At 57.1% G+C, this 17,904-nt stretch overlaps 10 protein-coding genes across 10 annotated transcripts; 7 read left to right on the forward strand and 3 right to left on the reverse strand.

Moving 5' to 3' along the window:
- Positions 1-40: 40 nt before the first annotated feature.
- ACA1_205990 (histidine acid phosphatase superfamily protein) lies at positions 41-2,571 on the reverse strand (the record flags this gene model as incomplete). The annotated part of the gene is made up of 13 exons (XM_004367428.1): positions 41-75; positions 142-370; positions 462-554; positions 619-763; positions 844-941; positions 1,023-1,159; positions 1,259-1,313; positions 1,390-1,493; positions 1,573-1,786; positions 1,946-2,029; positions 2,105-2,169; positions 2,234-2,282; positions 2,407-2,571. 13 exons carry the CDS (start codon positions 2,569-2,571, stop codon positions 41-43), a joined length of 1,473 nt encoding a protein of 490 aa, XP_004367485.1.
- Positions 2,572-2,748: 177 nt separating this feature from the next.
- Positions 2,749-3,572, forward strand: ACA1_206000 (succinate dehydrogenase, cytochrome b556 subunit protein; the record flags this gene model as incomplete). The annotated part of the gene is made up of 3 exons (XM_004367429.1): positions 2,749-2,995; positions 3,182-3,339; positions 3,459-3,572. 3 exons carry the CDS (start codon positions 2,749-2,751, stop codon positions 3,570-3,572), a joined length of 519 nt encoding a protein of 172 aa, XP_004367486.1.
- Positions 3,573-3,704: 132 nt separating this feature from the next.
- Positions 3,705-5,233, reverse strand: ACA1_206010 (proliferating cell nuclear antigen, cterminal domain containing protein; the record flags this gene model as incomplete). Its single annotated transcript, XM_004367430.1, has 10 exons — positions 3,705-3,798; positions 3,875-4,008; positions 4,068-4,111; positions 4,180-4,287; positions 4,351-4,386; positions 4,462-4,489; positions 4,556-4,603; positions 4,670-4,746; positions 5,043-5,152; positions 5,217-5,233. The coding sequence occupies 10 exons, from the start codon at positions 5,231-5,233 to the stop codon at positions 3,705-3,707; spliced, it is 696 nt and encodes a 231-aa protein (XP_004367487.1).
- Positions 5,234-5,587: 354 nt separating this feature from the next.
- ACA1_206020 (serine/threonine protein kinase (Nrc2), putative) lies at positions 5,588-7,549 on the forward strand (the record flags this gene model as incomplete). Its single annotated transcript, XM_004367431.1, has 7 exons — positions 5,588-6,010; positions 6,096-6,267; positions 6,479-6,747; positions 6,820-6,912; positions 7,003-7,095; positions 7,198-7,426; positions 7,530-7,549. 7 exons carry the CDS (start codon positions 5,588-5,590, stop codon positions 7,547-7,549), a joined length of 1,299 nt encoding a protein of 432 aa, XP_004367488.1.
- A 402-nt stretch (positions 7,550-7,951) lies between these two features.
- ACA1_206030 (abnormal long morphology protein) lies at positions 7,952-9,892 on the forward strand (the record flags this gene model as incomplete). Its single annotated transcript, XM_004367432.1, has 9 exons — positions 7,952-8,040; positions 8,108-8,186; positions 8,302-8,434; positions 8,601-8,827; positions 8,904-8,986; positions 9,092-9,193; positions 9,404-9,444; positions 9,556-9,739; positions 9,835-9,892. The coding sequence occupies 9 exons, from the start codon at positions 7,952-7,954 to the stop codon at positions 9,890-9,892; spliced, it is 996 nt and encodes a 331-aa protein (XP_004367489.1).
- Positions 9,893-10,413: 521 nt separating this feature from the next.
- ACA1_206040 (MORN repeat-containing protein) lies at positions 10,414-12,095 on the forward strand (the record flags this gene model as incomplete). Its single annotated transcript, XM_004367433.1, has 6 exons — positions 10,414-10,434; positions 10,517-10,799; positions 10,890-11,028; positions 11,122-11,363; positions 11,456-11,583; positions 11,667-12,095. 6 exons carry the CDS (start codon positions 10,414-10,416, stop codon positions 12,093-12,095), a joined length of 1,242 nt encoding a protein of 413 aa, XP_004367490.1.
- Positions 12,096-12,213: 118 nt separating this feature from the next.
- Positions 12,214-13,645, forward strand: ACA1_206050 (Ankyrin repeat domain containing protein; the record flags this gene model as incomplete). The annotated part of the gene is made up of 7 exons (XM_004367434.1): positions 12,214-12,338; positions 12,427-12,601; positions 12,664-12,756; positions 12,843-12,963; positions 13,037-13,257; positions 13,339-13,401; positions 13,508-13,645. 7 exons carry the CDS (start codon positions 12,214-12,216, stop codon positions 13,643-13,645), a joined length of 936 nt encoding a protein of 311 aa, XP_004367491.1.
- Positions 13,646-13,729: 84 nt separating this feature from the next.
- ACA1_206060 (Ras subfamily protein) lies at positions 13,730-14,911 on the forward strand (the record flags this gene model as incomplete). The annotated part of the gene is made up of 6 exons (XM_004367435.1): positions 13,730-13,820; positions 13,900-13,960; positions 14,042-14,165; positions 14,255-14,403; positions 14,486-14,575; positions 14,647-14,911. The coding sequence occupies 6 exons, from the start codon at positions 13,730-13,732 to the stop codon at positions 14,909-14,911; spliced, it is 780 nt and encodes a 259-aa protein (XP_004367492.1).
- Positions 14,912-15,471: 560 nt separating this feature from the next.
- Positions 15,472-16,523, forward strand: ACA1_206070 (Ras subfamily protein; the record flags this gene model as incomplete). Its single annotated transcript, XM_004367436.1, has 5 exons — positions 15,472-15,542; positions 15,617-15,718; positions 15,790-16,035; positions 16,107-16,196; positions 16,274-16,523. The coding sequence occupies 5 exons, from the start codon at positions 15,472-15,474 to the stop codon at positions 16,521-16,523; spliced, it is 759 nt and encodes a 252-aa protein (XP_004367493.1).
- A 108-nt stretch (positions 16,524-16,631) lies between these two features.
- Positions 16,632-17,267, reverse strand: ACA1_206080 (uncharacterized protein; the record flags this gene model as incomplete). The annotated part of the gene is made up of 1 exon (XM_004367437.1): positions 16,632-17,267. One exon carries the CDS (start codon positions 17,265-17,267, stop codon positions 16,632-16,634), a length of 636 nt encoding a protein of 211 aa, XP_004367494.1.
- Positions 17,268-17,904: the final 637 nt, after the last annotated feature.

Genomic DNA, 17,904 nt, shown 5'->3' on the forward strand with positions numbered 1-17,904 from the left:
CCGTGAACAAATAAATAACTGACCGCTATGGCGTCAATATTTAGAGGATGACTGAGTCCGCGGCAAGTTCGTAACCTGAACAAGACAATGATGAAGACGATGAGCGAAGGAGTGTGGAGTATGATGGGTTGTATGTAATACCTTGCTCCTCGTGCCTTCGCCGGAAGCATCGCACGACGCAGAGTACGGCGGTAAGCGCCAGGGCGCCCACGATGATTCCGCCGGCGCCGACGCACACGACGAGGATGATCACAGTCTTGTGGCTCAGGAGCTTGGTCGGGTCGTCGGCGTCGCTGTTTGCGGGACAGCCCTCGATGCCGCACAGCTTGTTGAAGTCGCAGGTCAGCGAACGGGCGTAGATCTCCTTGAACTGTTAGTTACGTGAGTTGGTTGGTTTTCGATCAGTCGTGAACACACAGCACGCACGTGCGGGGCTGGAACGGAACAAGCGCAACACGCACCTTCTCAAACGGACAGTAGAGCTTGTTGTCGCATTGGGGGATCTGGTACTCCTTCTCGCTGTGGAACAGCTTCACACGGAAATCAGCGGGACCCTGTGTGTGCGTGTCGTGTGAGCCGAAACGACTTTCAAAACCCAACAATGCAAAGTCGACGTACGCTGGGCTTGGAGCAGTTGTAAGTGACCAGGGCCACGTTGGCAGCAAAGGTCGAAATAATGCTCTGGCGCCAGAGGCGGTTGTCAATCTGCTCCTGGGTGTTGGTGGCTCGGAGGGGAACGCTGTCGTTGAACAGGCCCAGCAGACTGGTGGTATCGCCAAATAAAAGAAGAAGGGCAGTGGTGAGCATCGCTATCAGAACTCAAATAGTTGTGTGACGAAGTACCTTAGGAAAGGCATTACGGTCTCGGCGTGAGCGAAACGCAGGGTGGCCCGCAGCGAATGCGTGTCCACGGGGTTGCTGGTCACTTGGGTGATGGCGTCCTAATAAGAGGGTGAAGAATGAATAAGCAAAGAGTTGGCTTCTGCTTCAGCAAAGCGACAATGGCGACGATAGCCAGGTACCACAAAGTTCTGCATGAGGACGCAGGAGATTTCGTAGTTGATAGGATAGCCGTAGCCCTTGACCCAGTACGACGACAGATCGTCGATGTAGTTCATGATGCCCACATCGTCCTTGTCGAAGAAGCTGCAGAACTGGTCTACAATTCGGCACATCGAAATCAAGAGTTGAGAGAGGTCAGAGAAGCAGCTCCGCAATCGAGACGGTGTGCGATCGCCTAGAGTGAAGACACACGCACCTGATATCTCCTGGGCGGAGAGCTGGAAGACGCACAGGGTCCACAGGGTGTTGACCTGCGACAACGGGTAAGGTGAGCCAACATGGACCAAGTTAGGCAAACCAGAAGGTAAAGAAAGCGGGCAACGTTACGTCGTCGGTGGTGAGTGTCCACCCGGCGACGTTGATCCTCTTGGTGAGCTTGTCGGCCAGACCGGGCAGCTGCTTATTCGCGTAGAACTGACTCTCGGCAGAGGCTGGAAAACAGAATGCCACGGTTAGTTGCGCCGAGTTATCACTTTGACAATGAAACAATAATCATGCGACGTCGCACACCTTTCTTGTTCTTCTTGACGCCACTGATGTAGTTGGGGCAGGTCTTGAAGAAACGCAGCTCGTTGTCGGTCGTCGCGTTGTTGGTCACGATGAAGAAGGGGTCAAAGTCCGTCGGTCCGACTTGGCCACGCTTCTCAAACAGACCGAAGCTGTAGGCGCTGGCGCTCATGCCCGCGCGAGAGATCTCGGTCGAGTGGATATCGTAGCGCGAGGGCTGCGGGAAAGTAACGAAGCGCAACACTACTCAGTAACGAAGCGCGACACACGACACACGACACACGACACACGACACACGACACACGACACACGACACACGACACACGACACACGACACACGACACACGACACACGACACATACAAGGCCCAGCGTACCTCGAAGGGGCAGGTGCCGAGCAGGTCCTTGTAGAAGGCGAGTGCACGCTTGGCCATGTAGTAGTGCTCGTACTCGCCTTGCACCTGCACACGGCGGACGAGGGAGCTGGCGGGTGAGACCGAATGAAAGATGAAGAGTGGCTTAGAAAGAGCATGTACGGTGAGGTAGTCGGCATCCTCCAGGTCGAAAGGGTTGGTCCAGTTCCGCATCCAAGGGTAGGCTCCTGCACATCAAGCCCTGATGTGAGGAATCGATACAGCATGAACAAGTAGCACGCAAGTACGAACCCATGGCATCGTGGTGCCCCTGCAAGATACCGTGAAACTTGTTGAACTGCTTCACATCACCCCTGATGAATGAGAAATAAGTCTTCTCGTCAAATGCACTTGCCAAAAGACAAGATTGAGCGCTACCCGCTTGGGCGACGCGATCCGTGACGTGCGAGAAGATTGAAATGGACAGGGTGGCAGCCATCGGGCGGGGGCGTGTAGGTCGTGTCATTTTGTTGGGGCCAATAGGGTGTCTTCGATCCGAGGTGGTAGCGAATGTCGAAGTCCCCCACAGCAGACACAACCACCACCCCAAGCAACAGTACGATGCTGAGGGTAATCGCGACCTTCATCATGCCAGTTCTCGCGAAATGGCAGCGGCTGTTGCGTTCAGAAAAATGTAGCGGGCCAAAATTTTGCGGGCGGTATGCTTGGTATATTTCCCTGCTAATTTCTACGTTAGATTTACACCCACGTCAGATTTTGCGTCATTGATTCAACAATCGATTGTTAATTAGCCAAGAGGAAAGAAAATGCTGAGGCAGGCCACCGCTCGCACCGCTCCCCTGTTCGCCGTACGCGGCACCGTCACAGGCCTTCAGGTCCTCAGCCGCTCGCCGGTGGCGCTGGCGACTCGCACCCTCGCCACCCTCCCCTCCGATGCCTCGACGGAGGCCAAGCCCAACAGGCCTCTTTCGCCCCACGTCTCCATCTACAGGTTCCCTCTGCCCGCCTTGACCTCGATCACCAACCGCGCCACTGGTGGTGCCCTCACCGCCGGTACATACACTCTCCCATCTCAATTCTTCGAATATGGGGGGGCCTTAAGGGATATTGTTGATTATCGCGATTAATTTATCCGAGCAAGACCTGCCGTAGACGGCGCATTCTAATCGCTTGAGCCGCCAAAATTCGGATGATTGCCTGGCATCGTCACGACATTATGCTCACAACATCGCGCCGTAGGTATCTACACTGCTGGTGCCCTCGCTCTCTTCGGTGCTCACGATCTTCCCGTCTACATCGACGCCTTCAAGGCTGCCGTGCCCCTCCTTGTCTACCCCACCAAGCTCCTCGTCTCTTTCCCCTTCGTCTACCACACGCTGGCCGGCATCAGGCACTTGGTGCGTGATCACTCCACTTTCCTCTTCACCAAGGAGCTCGCCTCATTCTCGTCTTGTCGGAGCACTCGGCTCACCTCATCACCGTCTTCTTCATATGTTGTGCCCTTGTGATGTGACAGTACTGGGACTACACGGCCAAGGGACTCACCCTCCCCGAGGTCTACACCTCGAGCTACGCGCTCATGGGCGCCACGGCTCTGCTCACCCTCGGCCTCACCTTCTACTCGATCTGATCGTCTCGCTCATGATGACGGCCGACCGCCGTTCCTTCTCTTCGGCGTTTGTGGTGCTGCTAGTTGTTCACGATAAACGTCGTACCTCTATTTCTACATCTAGAGTGAGTGCTTCTCAGGAGGTGAGCCCTACTAGTCATCACCTGGAATGAGTGGCGCGAGGAAGAAGTTGAGGTGGCCCGTGTTGGTCAGCTGGCATAGGAGGCTCAACGGCGCTCCTGGACCCCTGGGCAGAGAGGACGGCGATGGTGAGAGAAAGAAGAGCGGTGAAGGCAAACGTTTATAAGACCTGGCGGGCGTACAGTTGCAGGAGCAGGGCCTCGCAATCGGGGAGGCTTGCACATCCCTTGGCGATGGCGGCAAAGAACTTGAACGCGAAGAGTTCACTGTGGTCCTGCTGCGTGTGGATGGCCAAGATGCCCGTCTCGCTCCCTTTCTGTGTGTGTCGTAAATGGCCAAGTTCTAAGACGACGTGGTTGGGCTGTCTGAGCGTACCGTCTCTCTCAGGCTCACCTTGGCGGTCGTGAGGGCGTTCTCGACTGGATAGCTCCCAGGGTGAGCAGCGTGAATAGGAGCTGTGTTGAGGGCACGGTTGGTCTTTCGGTACCTGAGAAGCTCACTCCCGATCCACGTTTAACCTCGACGCGCAGCTCTTGGCCCAGGCCGTAGAGGTCGAGGCAGGCATCGGCCAGCACTTGCGGAGGCAGAAGCACTTCTGCACCGATATCAGCAGCTGAACCGCATGTCGTCCTCACGCTTGTAGCGCTGGTTCACTTACCGCAGGGATACTGTCGGTCAGGGATGTGGATGCGCTCTGTGGTTCAGTACCGCGAGATCAACCACAGGCACATAGACATCAAGAACTACAATCTTGCCTTGCGTGACGTACCGTGATTCAGCAGTGTCATTTGCGAGAGCTGCGCAGAGCGAAGGGAGGTCAGTACGAGGAGCTTGGAAGATATCCCCCCCCAAGTTCGTCATACCTGGTATACACTCTTCTTGTCCACGTCGCCTTGGCTGGAGTTGACGATCTGGGCATGTTCAATTTTGCGATCAGTACGCCAATGAAGTGAGCGGACAGTCTGGTACGAGCGTACCACAGTTAACGGGCAGTCGGGATCGTCGTTGGCCAACGAGAGTACCAAGTGGTCGTATTTCTTCACGCGCTTGAGCACTGCAGCCAAGCAAGAGGACATGAGATTGTGTCGTCGTAGATACATGCACCGTGTGGGATGAAGAACCTTTGTAAAGAGCCGATATCTTCAGGCTTAGCGTAGTGACTTGTTGCTGCTGCCTGTAGGGAGGCAAGATTCAGCGTGGGTATAACTCTATGAGTCCGAGGGGGAGTGGAGGCCAACCACTTGAAGACACGGAAGGCCTTATCAGCACGTAGCACCACCTCCAGAAGGAACACCTGTGCCGCTACAGCACAAGTGAGCGCAATCCGCTGAAGGGAGGCGAGGTGCGTACTATCCAACGTGAGGATGTGGAGTCCTTCCTCGTTGATGTCGATGTTAACGGTGTCAAGGAGCGCGTTCAACATCTTCACCAGCTTCGCAAACGACAGCGGGTGCGTCAGCCTGTACGGAACAGCTACGTATTAACTCACCGACCAAAGACATGGTGGCAAGAGGAGATGCGTACTCTGCGTAGAACTGCATGCTTCACTGCTACGTGAGTCCGAGCTTGTTCGGAGGTGCTAGCTGGCGGCCCTCCGCAGCGGCCAACACCCCAAGCGAAAACGCAGGCAGAAAGGTTTCCCGCCAAATCACCATCACAACCATGATGAAACGAAGGCCGTGCAACGTGTGTTTACCACACTGTGGCATACTGTGGAGATGATCAGTTAATGCAGTAATGCAATGATCAAGGCGATACGTGCATTGGTTTGCTGTTTGGCTGACGTGGAGGCCAAGCTTGGTTATTTCCTGGTATCGGAGCACTAACAGCTACTGTAAATTTTATTATTTTTATAACCTGCAACCTCCAGCCACGCGCACAGCATCTACCACAGCATGGAGTCCAAGAGTTCACCTTCTTTAGCACGGAGAACCAAGCAGAAGGATCGCGACAAAGATGAAGAGCGTAAGAAGAAAGACAAGAAGGAAAGGCGCGAGAGAGATCGAGAGCGAGAGCGCGATCGAGACAGGGACGAAAAGAAGCGCGAGAGGAAGAAGAAGGCCGAGAAGGAGAAGTTGCGGGAAAGAGGCGAGAGGAAAGGCCACGGCAAGACGGGCAGGAGGGAGCGGCCCAGGCATGATGAGGCTAAGAAAAAGAAGCGTGGGGAGCGTTCTGAGGTGAGCCGCAAAGATTTTGAGAAATTGAAGGTGCTGGGCAGAGGTGATGTCGGTAAGGTCTACCTGGTCAGGCACAAGGACAAGCGCAAGCTCTACGCCATGAAGGTGCTCGACAAGAGCGAGATGATTACCAGGAACAAGGTGCATAATCCTTCAAATCTCTGTGTTTGTGTTGATGCACTTCCTCTTTTGCCGATCGTTGCTTATGCCCTCCACTGCCCAACAGGTCAAGAGAGCCCTCACGGAAAGAGAGATCTTGGCCACGTCCAACCATCCCTTCATCGTCACGCTGCACTACTCATTCCAGACGAAGAACAACCTCTACTTCATCATGGACTATTGTGCGGGAGGCGAGTTCTTCAAGATGCTGCAACGCCAGCCTGGCAAATGCCTTACGGGTACGAGCATTTATCAATTTATTAATATTTGATAAATGCTAAAATCTTACATATCATCATTTGGTGCTTTAGAGGACCAGGTGAGGTTTTATGGTGCCGAAGTTCTTCTGGCGCTCGAGTACCTGCACATGATGGGCTTCATTTACAGAGGTAAAGTGCCCGTCAACAGTGATTGATGAATAATCTCACCGATATGCTTCTTTAATTTTAGACCTGAAGCCGGAGAACCTGCTGCTCGACGGAAGCGGGCATGTCATGCTCACAGATTTCGATCTGTCCAAGCAATCTGTGACACCCGTGAATCCCAAGGTGGTGACGCAGATGCTTACCGGCAAGATGAAGCTCGACACCAGACCCTCCGTGGTTACCAACTCCTTCGTGGGTACCGAGGAGTATATCGCGCCTGAGGTGATTGAAGGCTACGGCCACACCTCATCGGTCGATTGGTGGACCTTTGGCATTCTCCTCTATGAGATGTTGGTACGTCCTCTCCTTATCGCTCACTGTGCAACTTGTTGAGCCGTCATGCTAATGGTTATATTTCCTTATCAGTACGGCAAAACGCCCTTCCGCGGTCGCACCAGGGAGCACACGTTTGACCACATCCTTCACAAGACCAACATCAAGTTCCCGGAGACGCCAGCGGTGCGTTTTGCAGCCATTGCTCTTCTAACTCATCTAAGTGAGTCACTCACTTTCTTATCTTCTCCTTACGCTGGCGATGATCTTGAACAGACGAGCAAGGAAGCCAAGAGCTTGGTCAAGAAACTGCTCGACAAGGACCCTCGCAAGCGCTTGGGCTCGGAGCACGGTGCTGCCGATATCAAGGTACTTCTTCCTCCTTTGTGCCCGCTGCCAGCGGCGCTCACTCCATCAGAATGCGCAACAAACTTGAGCCAACGTTGTCGATCGTCTTTGTGACCATCACAGGAGCATCCGTTCTTCAAGGGCAAGGTGAACTGGGCTCTCATCCGTAATCAGGTCCCCTCGATCATCCCCGAGCTGGACAAGAAGCTGCTCGAGGCCGAGCCTCTGACCGACTCTGAGGACGAGTCGGATTCGTCTGAGTCCTCCGACTCTTCCGACAGCGACTCAGACTCTTCAGATTCGTCCGACTCTTCGTCTACCGACGACGAGTACTTCTCTTCCTTTACCCCACGTACGTTGCGCCCGCCTTCGTCTTGTCCGAGCTCCACCTGTTGTGGTCCGCAGTTCTTACACACACGTGTGTGTGATGTTCTTCTTCTTCTTGTGTTCATCAGTGTCCAGGAAGGAGAGCTAAGCGCTCCGTTTTCAGCTCTCCTGCGACGCAGCGCAAGGACCTTAGACAACCTCTTCTTGCCTTCCTCTGGACACCAACCACCTGCGTAGTCGTGAGGAGAGTTCCACCCACATCCACACACACGGCCATCGTCGGTTCTTTGTGTACACAAATACAACTCAGCCACAGCCCTCAGTCCGTTCTCGTTCACCTTCATCACCTTCTTGTGCGCAGTTCCGCAGCAACAAAGCAGAAAATAACCGGTGATGGTCGGGAGGACTAGAGAGCGCGAAGCAAGCGCCAGTTATGTTCCATTCCGAAATCAGAAAGCTCGAAACATCTGCTGACACGCCACGACTCGGCCACGAGTTAGATTCAATTGAACGCATCTGCTACAAAAGGAGGATCTGCCAAAGTGAGCACATGGAGGGTGGTCCTTCTCTTTCGTTGGGATTGTCATCCATCGGCGGCACCTACAGCACCATGGTGGAGGCCATCATAAGGCCACCTCGGTACGATGTTCGCGATGCCTACCCCCCTAAGTACCCTAAAATAACAACATTTGCTGCATTCCTACAGAATGCACTACACCACTGCAGATCTGGGACCACCCAAATTCCGTCTGGGCAGGAGGACCTTCCAGAGAACTGACTTTGAGGTGCTGAGATGCCCCCTCACCTCTTCCTTTATTGTTCATCGTTCTTTATTTTATCATCTATTTAATCGTAAAAAAATTATTTTAATTTGCTGACCGTGGCCACGACGCGGCGCAGGTGGTGAACAAGCGGGGCTTGACCATTCAAGCGAGTCACTATGAGCCCGTTGCAGGCGAGCGACCGCGCAAGCAGCTGCCGTGCGTGATCTACCTCCATGGCAACTGCGGCTGCCGTCTGGACGCCCTCGAATGTCTACCCATCCTCCTGCCGTACAACATCACGCTCGTCGCTCTCGACTTCACCGGCTCAGGCTCATCGGAGGGTACGCACGCAGCACTCAAGACACTCAAGACACGACGCACACGGCGCACATGGCGAGTTGGAGCTAACGGCGCCGTTGGGTTTGGTGTTATCAGGGGAGTACGTGTCGCTGGGCTACTACGAGAAGGAGGACCTGGTGGCCGCGGTGGAGCATCTGCGCAGCACGGGCACCGTGTCGCGCATCGGCCTGTGGGGTCGCAGCATGGGCGCCGCAACCTCGATCATGTACGGCGCAACGGATCCGTCCATTGCGTGCATGGTGCTCGACAGCCCGTTTTCGTCGCTCACCAAGGTCGCCAAGGAGCTCGTAGAGAACTCCCCTGTACGGTCCCACTCGCGCGCACCGCGTCTCCTTGTCGACAAGCGAACTTGGGGCTAACGCTGCACGATCATTCCAGGTAAAAATACCTAAGATGATGGTGAGCATTGGATTGCGGATGATTCGCAAGACGATCGTGAGCAAGGCCAAGTTTGATATCAAGTACGTTTTGCCTTTTGGACTCCCACCGCTCCTCTTCGTTCAAACTCAAGCCGCCCGCCTCGAGCTGACGAGCATTCGCTTTCTGCGTTGTGGGTATCCACACAGCAAATTGGAACCGATAGCCGTGGTGGGCAGTTGCTTCATTCCGGCTCTCTTCGTGCACGGAGAGAGTGACACATTCATTGGCTCGCACCACTCTCACGAACTGTGCGTCCGCCGACCCTTCGCACACGCGCACCGCACACGCGCATGCACGCACACGGCCAGACGCTGACCCTTGGACACGACGGGGCAACACACACACACACACGCTCATCGCTACACTAGGTATGAGAAGTATGTGGGAGACAAGAACCAGCTGCTTGTCGAGGGCGACCACAATTCGGCCCGACCTCCTTTCTTCTACGACTCGGCCAGCATCTTCTTCCACAACGCCCTGCTCTCCGCCGAGGAACAAGGTGCGTCGTGCGGCCACCCCAACACACGCACCACCTTTGGACGGTGGAGTGTGGCATGTGCGAGGCCCAAACTAAAGAATGCTCAACATTCTTCTATTAATGGTCGTGCAGAGGAGACGATGAAGGTGGCAGAGGCGCTGGAGGGCACCTCATCGGGCGGCGACTCGTACCGATCGCCGAGAGTCGTGCCGGACGTGTCGGCGGACTACGATCCGAGCATGGAGGACATGGAAGACGAAATGCTTCGCCAGGCCCTGCTCCTATCGCTCCAGGACTGCACCTCCCCCTACGAGATGTGCGTCCCGTCTTCGTTCTTCTTCATTCTTCATTCTTCTTCTTCACGTCGATGAGCTCACACTGGCATTCGTTTCTTCTCGTGGGCTGGACCAGCAGTCCCGACGAAGAGGAGAAAAACTCGGCAGCAGAGGACGAGAGCGCCCGAGCATAGGAGAGGAGAGAGCTCTACCGGACGGGGACGTGGTTCAACGGAACGTTTCCAGAGGCTTCCCCTTTCCTTCTTCTTCTCTCTCTTTTGATCGCTCTTGCTCTGTAGCTGTTTTGTCAGTTGTTGTACAGGAACCTGGCGTGGTGTGACTGGTTGTCCAGAACGCAGCAGAAAACTTAATCACCCATCAACCCCTCGCTTGCTTGCTTGCTTGACTTCGCCGGAGCCGACATTGACGCACCACCTCTGGTGTGTGGCGCAACTCACACCATAATCCGCACCCCCAGCCAACAGAACTAGTTACTTGCAGATTGCGCCAATCTGCGGGCTGACAGGTCCACTTCACCGAAGATAAGGTTTTCAGCTCATTTGGTGGCGACATTGACGTTGTCTTCCGCAGCTCAATGCCTTCACGATGAACTGAAGACTGGACCCCTTAATCTCCGACTTCTTGAAGTCTCTACGTATTGTTCAACTTGGAGCCCACACCAGTACCCAAGCATTCCACCATCACCATCACCATCATGACCGCCGCTCCCGCCAAGGTGCGCTCACGCACTGCTCTTTTCTCAACTGAGGTTTTTTTTGCAACAACAAACTTACACTCATCGCTGGGCAACAAACCAGGTCAGCCTTACTGCTGCCTACCCCTCCGCCACAGATGACACCAGCAAGCCCTCAACGCTCACCTACTCCGGGCCGGCTGTCGACATTGGCTCCAGCAAGGCCCCGGCCTACCACACGCTGGTCAGGGATCTCCTGGCCGTGGGCGCCACCCAGCACACCTATGTGCTCAACCCCTACGCCGCCGGAGCCCACTTGCGGGCGCACACAGCAGCCGACGTGTTTACCTCTCGATTCGTCGGCACTGCCGCCAACGGCCACAACCTGTGGCTTCCCCAGGGTCTCGGTATGTTGTGTGCGGTGTGCGGTGTGCGGTGTGCGGTGTGCGGTGTGCGGTGTGTTGTGCGGTGAAGTGTTCTGAGCCACTCGGACCCAGGCACGATTACGGAGGAGCGCTATAAGTTTGCCCTCTACGAAGGCGAGTTTGTCAACGGGTTCAGGCAGGGCTTCGGCAAGGCGCCCATCTTCGTTCCCAACACCTGTTCCTCCGGCGTGGCCTTCGTCGGCACTTACCGGTAAATCTACGCGCTCTCTGCTCTCAGACAGCAGCACCGGCACGCGCGCATCGCTCACACACACACGCAACACCGCACACGCATGCGGCACAGGGGTCAGTGGGATCACGGCCACAGGCACGGATTCGGCGAGCAGGTCGACCACTTGGCCGGGACGACGTTCTCCGGCGAGTGGCGCTACGACCGCAAGCACGGGCGCGGCGAGGAGGTCTATGCCGACGGCAGCCGGTACGTGGGCCTGTGGGCCAACGGACAGCGCCACGGACCCGGCCGGCTCCACTTGGCCGAGGGCGGCAGCGCGGCTCGCGACTACGCCCACGGCTCTCCCGTCACACGTACCACGCTCTGCCTTTTTTGTGTGGCACTTGTCAAATGGATGCTTTGAATTGAATTGGTTTTGTTTTTATATTTTATTGTATTGTTGCAGTGCAAAGCGCGGGTGCGGTGGGCGAGGGCAGCGCCCTGGAGTCGTGGCTGGCCGAAGCCAAGGAAAAGTTGGCCCGAGTGATCGAGGAGGTCGAGTCCTCCATCCCCGCCACCACCGCCGGCCTCAGCGTACATTCACCCAAAGCTCTCCTTGGCTCTTGTGTTGCACAGCCATTAACGCTCTTCTTTTTCTTTATTTTACAATACTGTAGGGCGTGTCAGGCAAGGTGGGGCTGCTCGATCGGAAGCAGCTGGCCCAGTTCAAGGAGAAGGACATTCCCTCATTCGCTCAGCAGCTGTCGCATCTGGCCGGTGGGCCGGTGGAGCTGGTGGTCGAGACCGGCAGCTTCCTGGCCGGGCCGCAGAGCAAGGTGGCCGTGACCCTGCTCATCGAGGGTCAGTCGCAGTTCCTGCTGGCGCCGCTGCTCAAGGGCGTGGCGAGCGTGTGTGCGGAAGATGCGGCGGCGAGGGACACGTTTCGGGCCAGCATCGGCAAGCTGACAGTCCGGCACGACCCGACCGCGCGGGAGGTCACCCACACGCTCAGCAACAAGGAGTGGACCGTGGCGGGCAACTTCGAAGACCCGAGCGAGGTCATCATGCCCAACAAGGTCACCTCCTGGCTGGAAGCCAACATCTGATCTCTGGGCACTGTCGCCGCCGTGTGGGGTAAAAAGGAATTCAAGGAATTGTTTTACACACGCCCATGGGCCGCACCAAAATAATCCTAGGACTGAAACAACACTCTACCGCCTGTGGATGGAACAGCAACAGAGGGAGGGGGCGGCCTTCTTGGAGGCCGCTGCCACTGGCAACGTGCTGGAAGCACGGCGGTTCTTGCAGAACAGCCCTCGCTTGGTTGACTTCGTTGATCGCCTTGGCTGGTTCCACCCCCTTTGACATTACTTTGTCTTTCAAGTTTCAATAATATAAATAATCAATAAATAAATAAATCAATAAATAAATATTAAGGGTGAAGCGGGGCAGGACGGGGCTGCTGGTGGCGGTGGAGGCGCGCCACGTGAAGATGGTGGAGCTGCTGCTGGCCAGCGGAGCCGACCCGCACCACCGGTCGAGCGTCGATGGCATGCACGCCCTCCACGTGCTCGCCGAACAGGGCCAACGCGACTTCCTTTCTGCTGATGCGGTGCACTTGCTCCCCTTTCCTCCTGCGTATGTTTTCCTCTCTCACCGGCTCGCCAACAACAGGACGAAGTCGAGGAGCGGAAGGCTGCGGGCAAGCTGCTGGACATCCTGCTCGACGCCGGCGTCGACCCCAACGTGCCCACCACATCCGGCGAGGTCCGCTGATACTGTCTGTCGTGTTGTGGGTCGTGTCGTGCCGTGTGCCGTGTGCTGAATGAAATTTTGTTCAATTGAATTCACAGACGGTGTTGCATCTGATGTGCCTGCGGGGCAACATCGATGGCGTGCGCGAGCTCCTCGCCCGGCGCCTGGTGGCCGACATCGACGCGCGCAACACCCACGGCGACACCGCCCTTCACTACGGTACGTACCTACCCTGCCCTACTCCGGAGCTCTCCCAAAAACTGTTGGCTTGCGGGCTCACGAACTGGGGCAGCGTCGCGCAAGGGCCATCAGGAGATCGTGCGCCTGCTGGTGGCCCACGGCGCCTCGCCGGCGGCCGAGAGCCAGTTCGGCACACCGGGCCAGGTCGCGAGCGAGTCGCGGCAGGATCACATCACTGAGCTCCTCCGCAGTCTCTCCCGCCACCACACTGACGGCGATGACGACAATGACGACCATGACCTGCAGCGGCTCGGTCTGTGGAGCCTTCCTCCGGTGCGTCGTCGTCGTCTGATGAGTTCGGCTCCTCGTCTCCCTTCGCCACACTTATTGTCCGTCGGTGGTGGTCATGGGCAGGAAGTGGTGGTGCACGCGCTGTCGTTCGTGGCCAACGCTCGCGACCTCTGCTCGGTCTCCCTGGTGCGTAGCATCATAGCTTGCAAAGGGCCTCATAGAGGGTTGGGGGGGGGTGGCGAATGTCTAGTCGCTTGGCGCTGAACGAAGTGGTGCTCACGTGGGTGTTCAGACGTGCCGGGCGCTGGCAGCGATCAGCAGAGACGACGGCCTGTGGAAGCCGCTCGGCCATCCCTCGTGGGCCGACCACCAAGTCGCGTACGCGCCGTTCCTATCCTTGCATTCCATTCCAGACTCCTGTATGACGTAAGCTGCATTCCTCACATTGATGCTCTTGCGTGTACCCTGAACAACAACGCCACGCAGAGAGGAAGGCGGGTGGAAGGGAGCCTACATGAAGTGGCTGCGCGCCGCCATGGCACAGTACAGGCACGTGATGACGATTCACTCGCCGCACAGCTGCGTGGCAGGACCAACGTGTTTTGGTGAGTTTGCTGATCGTAACTCGTGACCTGGCTGGCAGGAAGAGGAAGCCCGCATCACCGGCCCCATTGCCCCCCGCAGGCGGACAACAGCAAACGACGAACTACGACCTCCTCGCCAAAGTCGTCATGCTCGGCATCACGTACGTTGATGTGTGGCCGTCTATTTGATGAATTGATGTCCCACTCGTGCGGTGATGCCTCGTGCGTGTGTGGATCTACAGCGGGGTGGGCAAGACGTCGGTCCTGCACCGCTACACAAAGGGCACCATGACGGTCAACAGTCTTCCCACTATCGGATCTGACTTTGTAAATCACCCGGTCACGTGGAACGGCGCACGGATCAAGGTGCGGGCGCGTATAGTGTGCGTGTGTGCGTGTGTGTGTGTGCGTGCAGTTGTGTGTGATTCCACCTCTAACCTGAGGGTGGTCCACAGATGCAATTGTGGGACATCGCCGGGCCGGAGCGATTCACCAGTGTAACACCGATCTATTATCGCGGCGCGAAAGGTCTGGTCCTCGTCTACGACATCGCCGACCTGTCGAGCTTCAACGCCACCGCCGGTTTCCTTCAAGAAATTCAATGGTACGAAGTCATGTTTTTTCAGCACTCTCCTTCCCCTCTAGCCTCACGCACGCACGCACGCACGCACGCAACGGGCATACAGGCACGCGCCCGAAGATGTGAGCGTGGTGCTGGTGGGCAACAAGACCGACCTGGCGCCAGACAAGCGCGTTGTGACCGAACAGATGGGCAGGTGCGTTGCCGACACACACGCAAACTCGACACACAACACGCACGCTGACACACGAACGCATGCGTGTGCAGGCAACGGGCGGAGGAATGGGGCGCGCGGTTCTGCGAGTGCTCGGCCAAGGCAGGCGAGGGCGTGACCGATGCGTTCGATATGGTCATCGCGGGTATAATGGGCGGCTGGCAGTACGTGTCTGGCATGGCGACGCCGGCGCATGTGCCCAGCGACGCTCTCCTCGCCCAGCTCTTTCCTACTCCCACCACCGCCACCGCCGCCTCTTTCTCCTCGCCGGGCGGCAATGGCACCGAGACCCAGCAGCAGCGGTGTGTGCTGCAGTAGCGTGTCTACATTTATTTACCTTTTTTTTTTCATTTCAATTCCGAGATAAATGAATTAAGTTATTTTACACAACGAGGTGGCAAGCCGAAAGAGATGTCCGAGCTCCTCTGGGGTCTGGCACACCAACACGGCGATGACGGCGGCGACCAACAGCGGCTCGGTCTGTGGAGCCTGCCCGCAGTTCGACACCGCATCACGCCCTCGCCTCTGCATGCTCAGCTGTTTTAATACTAACAATGGCGGTGGGGGGGAGGGCAGGAGGTGGTGGTGCACGCGCTGTCGTTCGTGGCGAACCCTCGCGACCTCTGCTCGGTCTGCCTGGTGCGTAGCATCATAGCTTGCAGAGGGCCTCACTGGCCGATGCCACCGGTGACTAATCAGTTGCGTGCGTCGTGTGCGTGTCTTGCGAGGGTGTGCAGACGTGCCAGGCGTTGGCAGCGATTAGCAGAGTCGATGCGCTGTGGAAGCCGCTTGGGCATCCCTCGTGGGCCGACCGCCACATCACGTACGCACCCTCATTCCTTCACCACCAACTGTGTGCCCACTGCACGACCACTGCAATGACGCCACGCAGGGAAGAAGGCGGGTGGAAGGTGGCCTACATGAAGTGGCTGCGCGCCGCCATCACCCAGTACAGGCACGTGATGATGATGATGGTGAAGCACTAGCCGCACAGGATGCCACTGACTATCGGGCTTATTCCAGGAAGAGGCCGGCAGCACTGTCGCCCCGAAGAGGAGAACCCGAACGACGCTCTACACCGACAAACTACGACGAGCAGATCAAAATCGTCGTTCTCGGCCTCCCGTACGTTGATCGCACGTAATATTTTTTCTTGACATTGCTGTTCTTACCAGATGTGACTACTGGACCGACAGCGGGGTGGGCAAAGTGTCGATATTGCGCCGCCACAAACAGAGCACCTCGGCCGATAGTCCTGCTCCTGCCACCACCACCACCACCAGTAGTGGTTGGTTGGACCTTGACATCCGCCTGTCCCGTACACGATTCTCGAGCGCGAACTTGAGCTTCTGTCAAGTCACGAAAGGTGTGCTGGTCGTCTACGACATCGCCGACATGCCGAGCTTTGACGCCACGACCGTGTTTCTGCAGGACATTCGAAAGTACGCACGCCCTCCCTTGAACATGCACCAGCGCACAATAGTGGACTGCATCGCGTGGGCATTATATGCAGGTATGCGCCTGAAGATGTGAGCGTGGTGCTGGTGGGCAACAAGACCGATCTGGCGCCGAAGAACCGCGTTGTGACCGAGCAGATGGGCAGGTGCGCCGCCGATCGCGCACACGTCGACGTTCTACACGACACACGACTGACCGACGTACGTACCGTCGCGTGTGCAGGCGGCGTGCGAAGGAATGGGGCGTGCTGTTCTGCGAGTGCTCCGCCACGGCGAACGAGGGCGTGGACGCCTTTCTTCTTCTCGTCGCAGCCATGCAGACCAGCTGGCAGCGACCGGCGGGCATGGCCACGCCGGACCACGTGCCGAGCGAATCCCTCCTCGCCCAGCTCTTCCCTCCTCCAGTCATCGCCGGTGCCGAGCCCAGCAGCACCGATGCAGAGGCCCAGCAGCAGTGGTGCGTGCTTCAGTAGCATCGGCAAGAATGTGAGCGGGCACAGTAGATTGGTTGGCAGCAAACTTCAACAGTATATGTCGAACAATATGTTCTGTGTTTTATCTGTTCTATAGTGTGTTTTAAATTAGACCATCTCGACGGGAGTGGTGGCGGCGACGGCGGCGGCCTCGTTCCTCCTCACGGCCTCGGCGGTGGCGAGGTCGCGGCGGGCGGTCTTGGCGGCCTTGTACTTCTCGGCGCTCACGATCTTCTTGCCGATGGGCCACAGGGCGAAGATGGCCATCTTGGGGAAGTTGAGCGCCGACGGGATGCCAACGATGGTGAGGGCCTGCACGATGCACATGCCCAGCAGCATGACCGAGATCGGGATGCCGAAGAAGAGCGCCCAGATCACGTTGGCTGCCACGGTGAGCGGCGACTTGGGGTTGCGCAGCGGGTTCTTGCCGCGGCCCGACGCCGGCACGGCCTTGTATCCGATCGGGCAGAAGGCGTAGCGCGCCACCTTGAGCAGCTCCCACGCCACCGGGAGGCCGATGATGGTCACGGCGAAGGCGATGGCCGACATGACGAAGAGCAGGGCGAGCGGGATGCCCGAGAGCAGGATCCACACCACGCGGCGGATGGCGAGGATCGGTCCGTGGTTCATGCGGGCCTTGAGGCGGCCGAAGAAGCCCTGCCTCTTGACGGGCGTCGACACGGTCGTGTTGGTCGCTACGCCGAGCGGGACTGCGGGGGTGGTGGCTGCAACGGGTGTCGACATGTGGAGTGTTGTAGTGGGTGGCGGATAGGGTGGAGTGGGGCTGGGTTTGGGTGTGTTGGGCTGAGATGAACTGGTGTAAGTGAGTGAGGCCTCTTTTTAAGGGGAATGGGATCAATCTGGAATTGGGTGGGTTATCAAGAACAGAGAAATTCAGCAGGAATTTGTGTTCACACTGTCCTCGGGGTCACATGAGTTCCTGTCGGAATTCCTGCCATTGATCCCCTGGCACAGCGCTGCACTCCACCAGGAGCCGGCAGGGCGCCGTGAAATTGTCGCCTTCCTTGCTGTTTGCTTCCCTCAATTACAGAGGGGTTGTACAAGTCCGCAAGGTTGGCTGCTGTTGCCTAGGTGGTTGGTGAGGAGACCAGCCGGGCACCTGCACCGGTCGGGCCTCCATCATGTTGTAGTGATTATCATGCAGATCTCTGTAAGCCATTCACCCCGGCAAGACGCATTGCCATCCCTTTTCTGCACAACTCTACACTTCGTCAACTTCCACGGACGAGATCCAACTGGCGCCTGTTTTAGTGGCCTGGCATGCCTGGCCGCGGTGAGTTCGCGCAGCTCCTCTTCGAGGAGGTACCAAGAGCGTGTGTGGTCGCTTGTAAGCCCCAAAGACTTATGAAGCAAAATAAAT

The sequence above is a fragment of the Acanthamoeba castellanii genome (genome assembly GCF_000313135.1).
Source record: "Acanthamoeba castellanii str. Neff unplaced genomic scaffold scf7180000084755, whole genome shotgun sequence".
NCBI classification, from domain to species: Eukaryota; Discosea; order Longamoebia; family Acanthamoebidae; genus Acanthamoeba; species Acanthamoeba castellanii.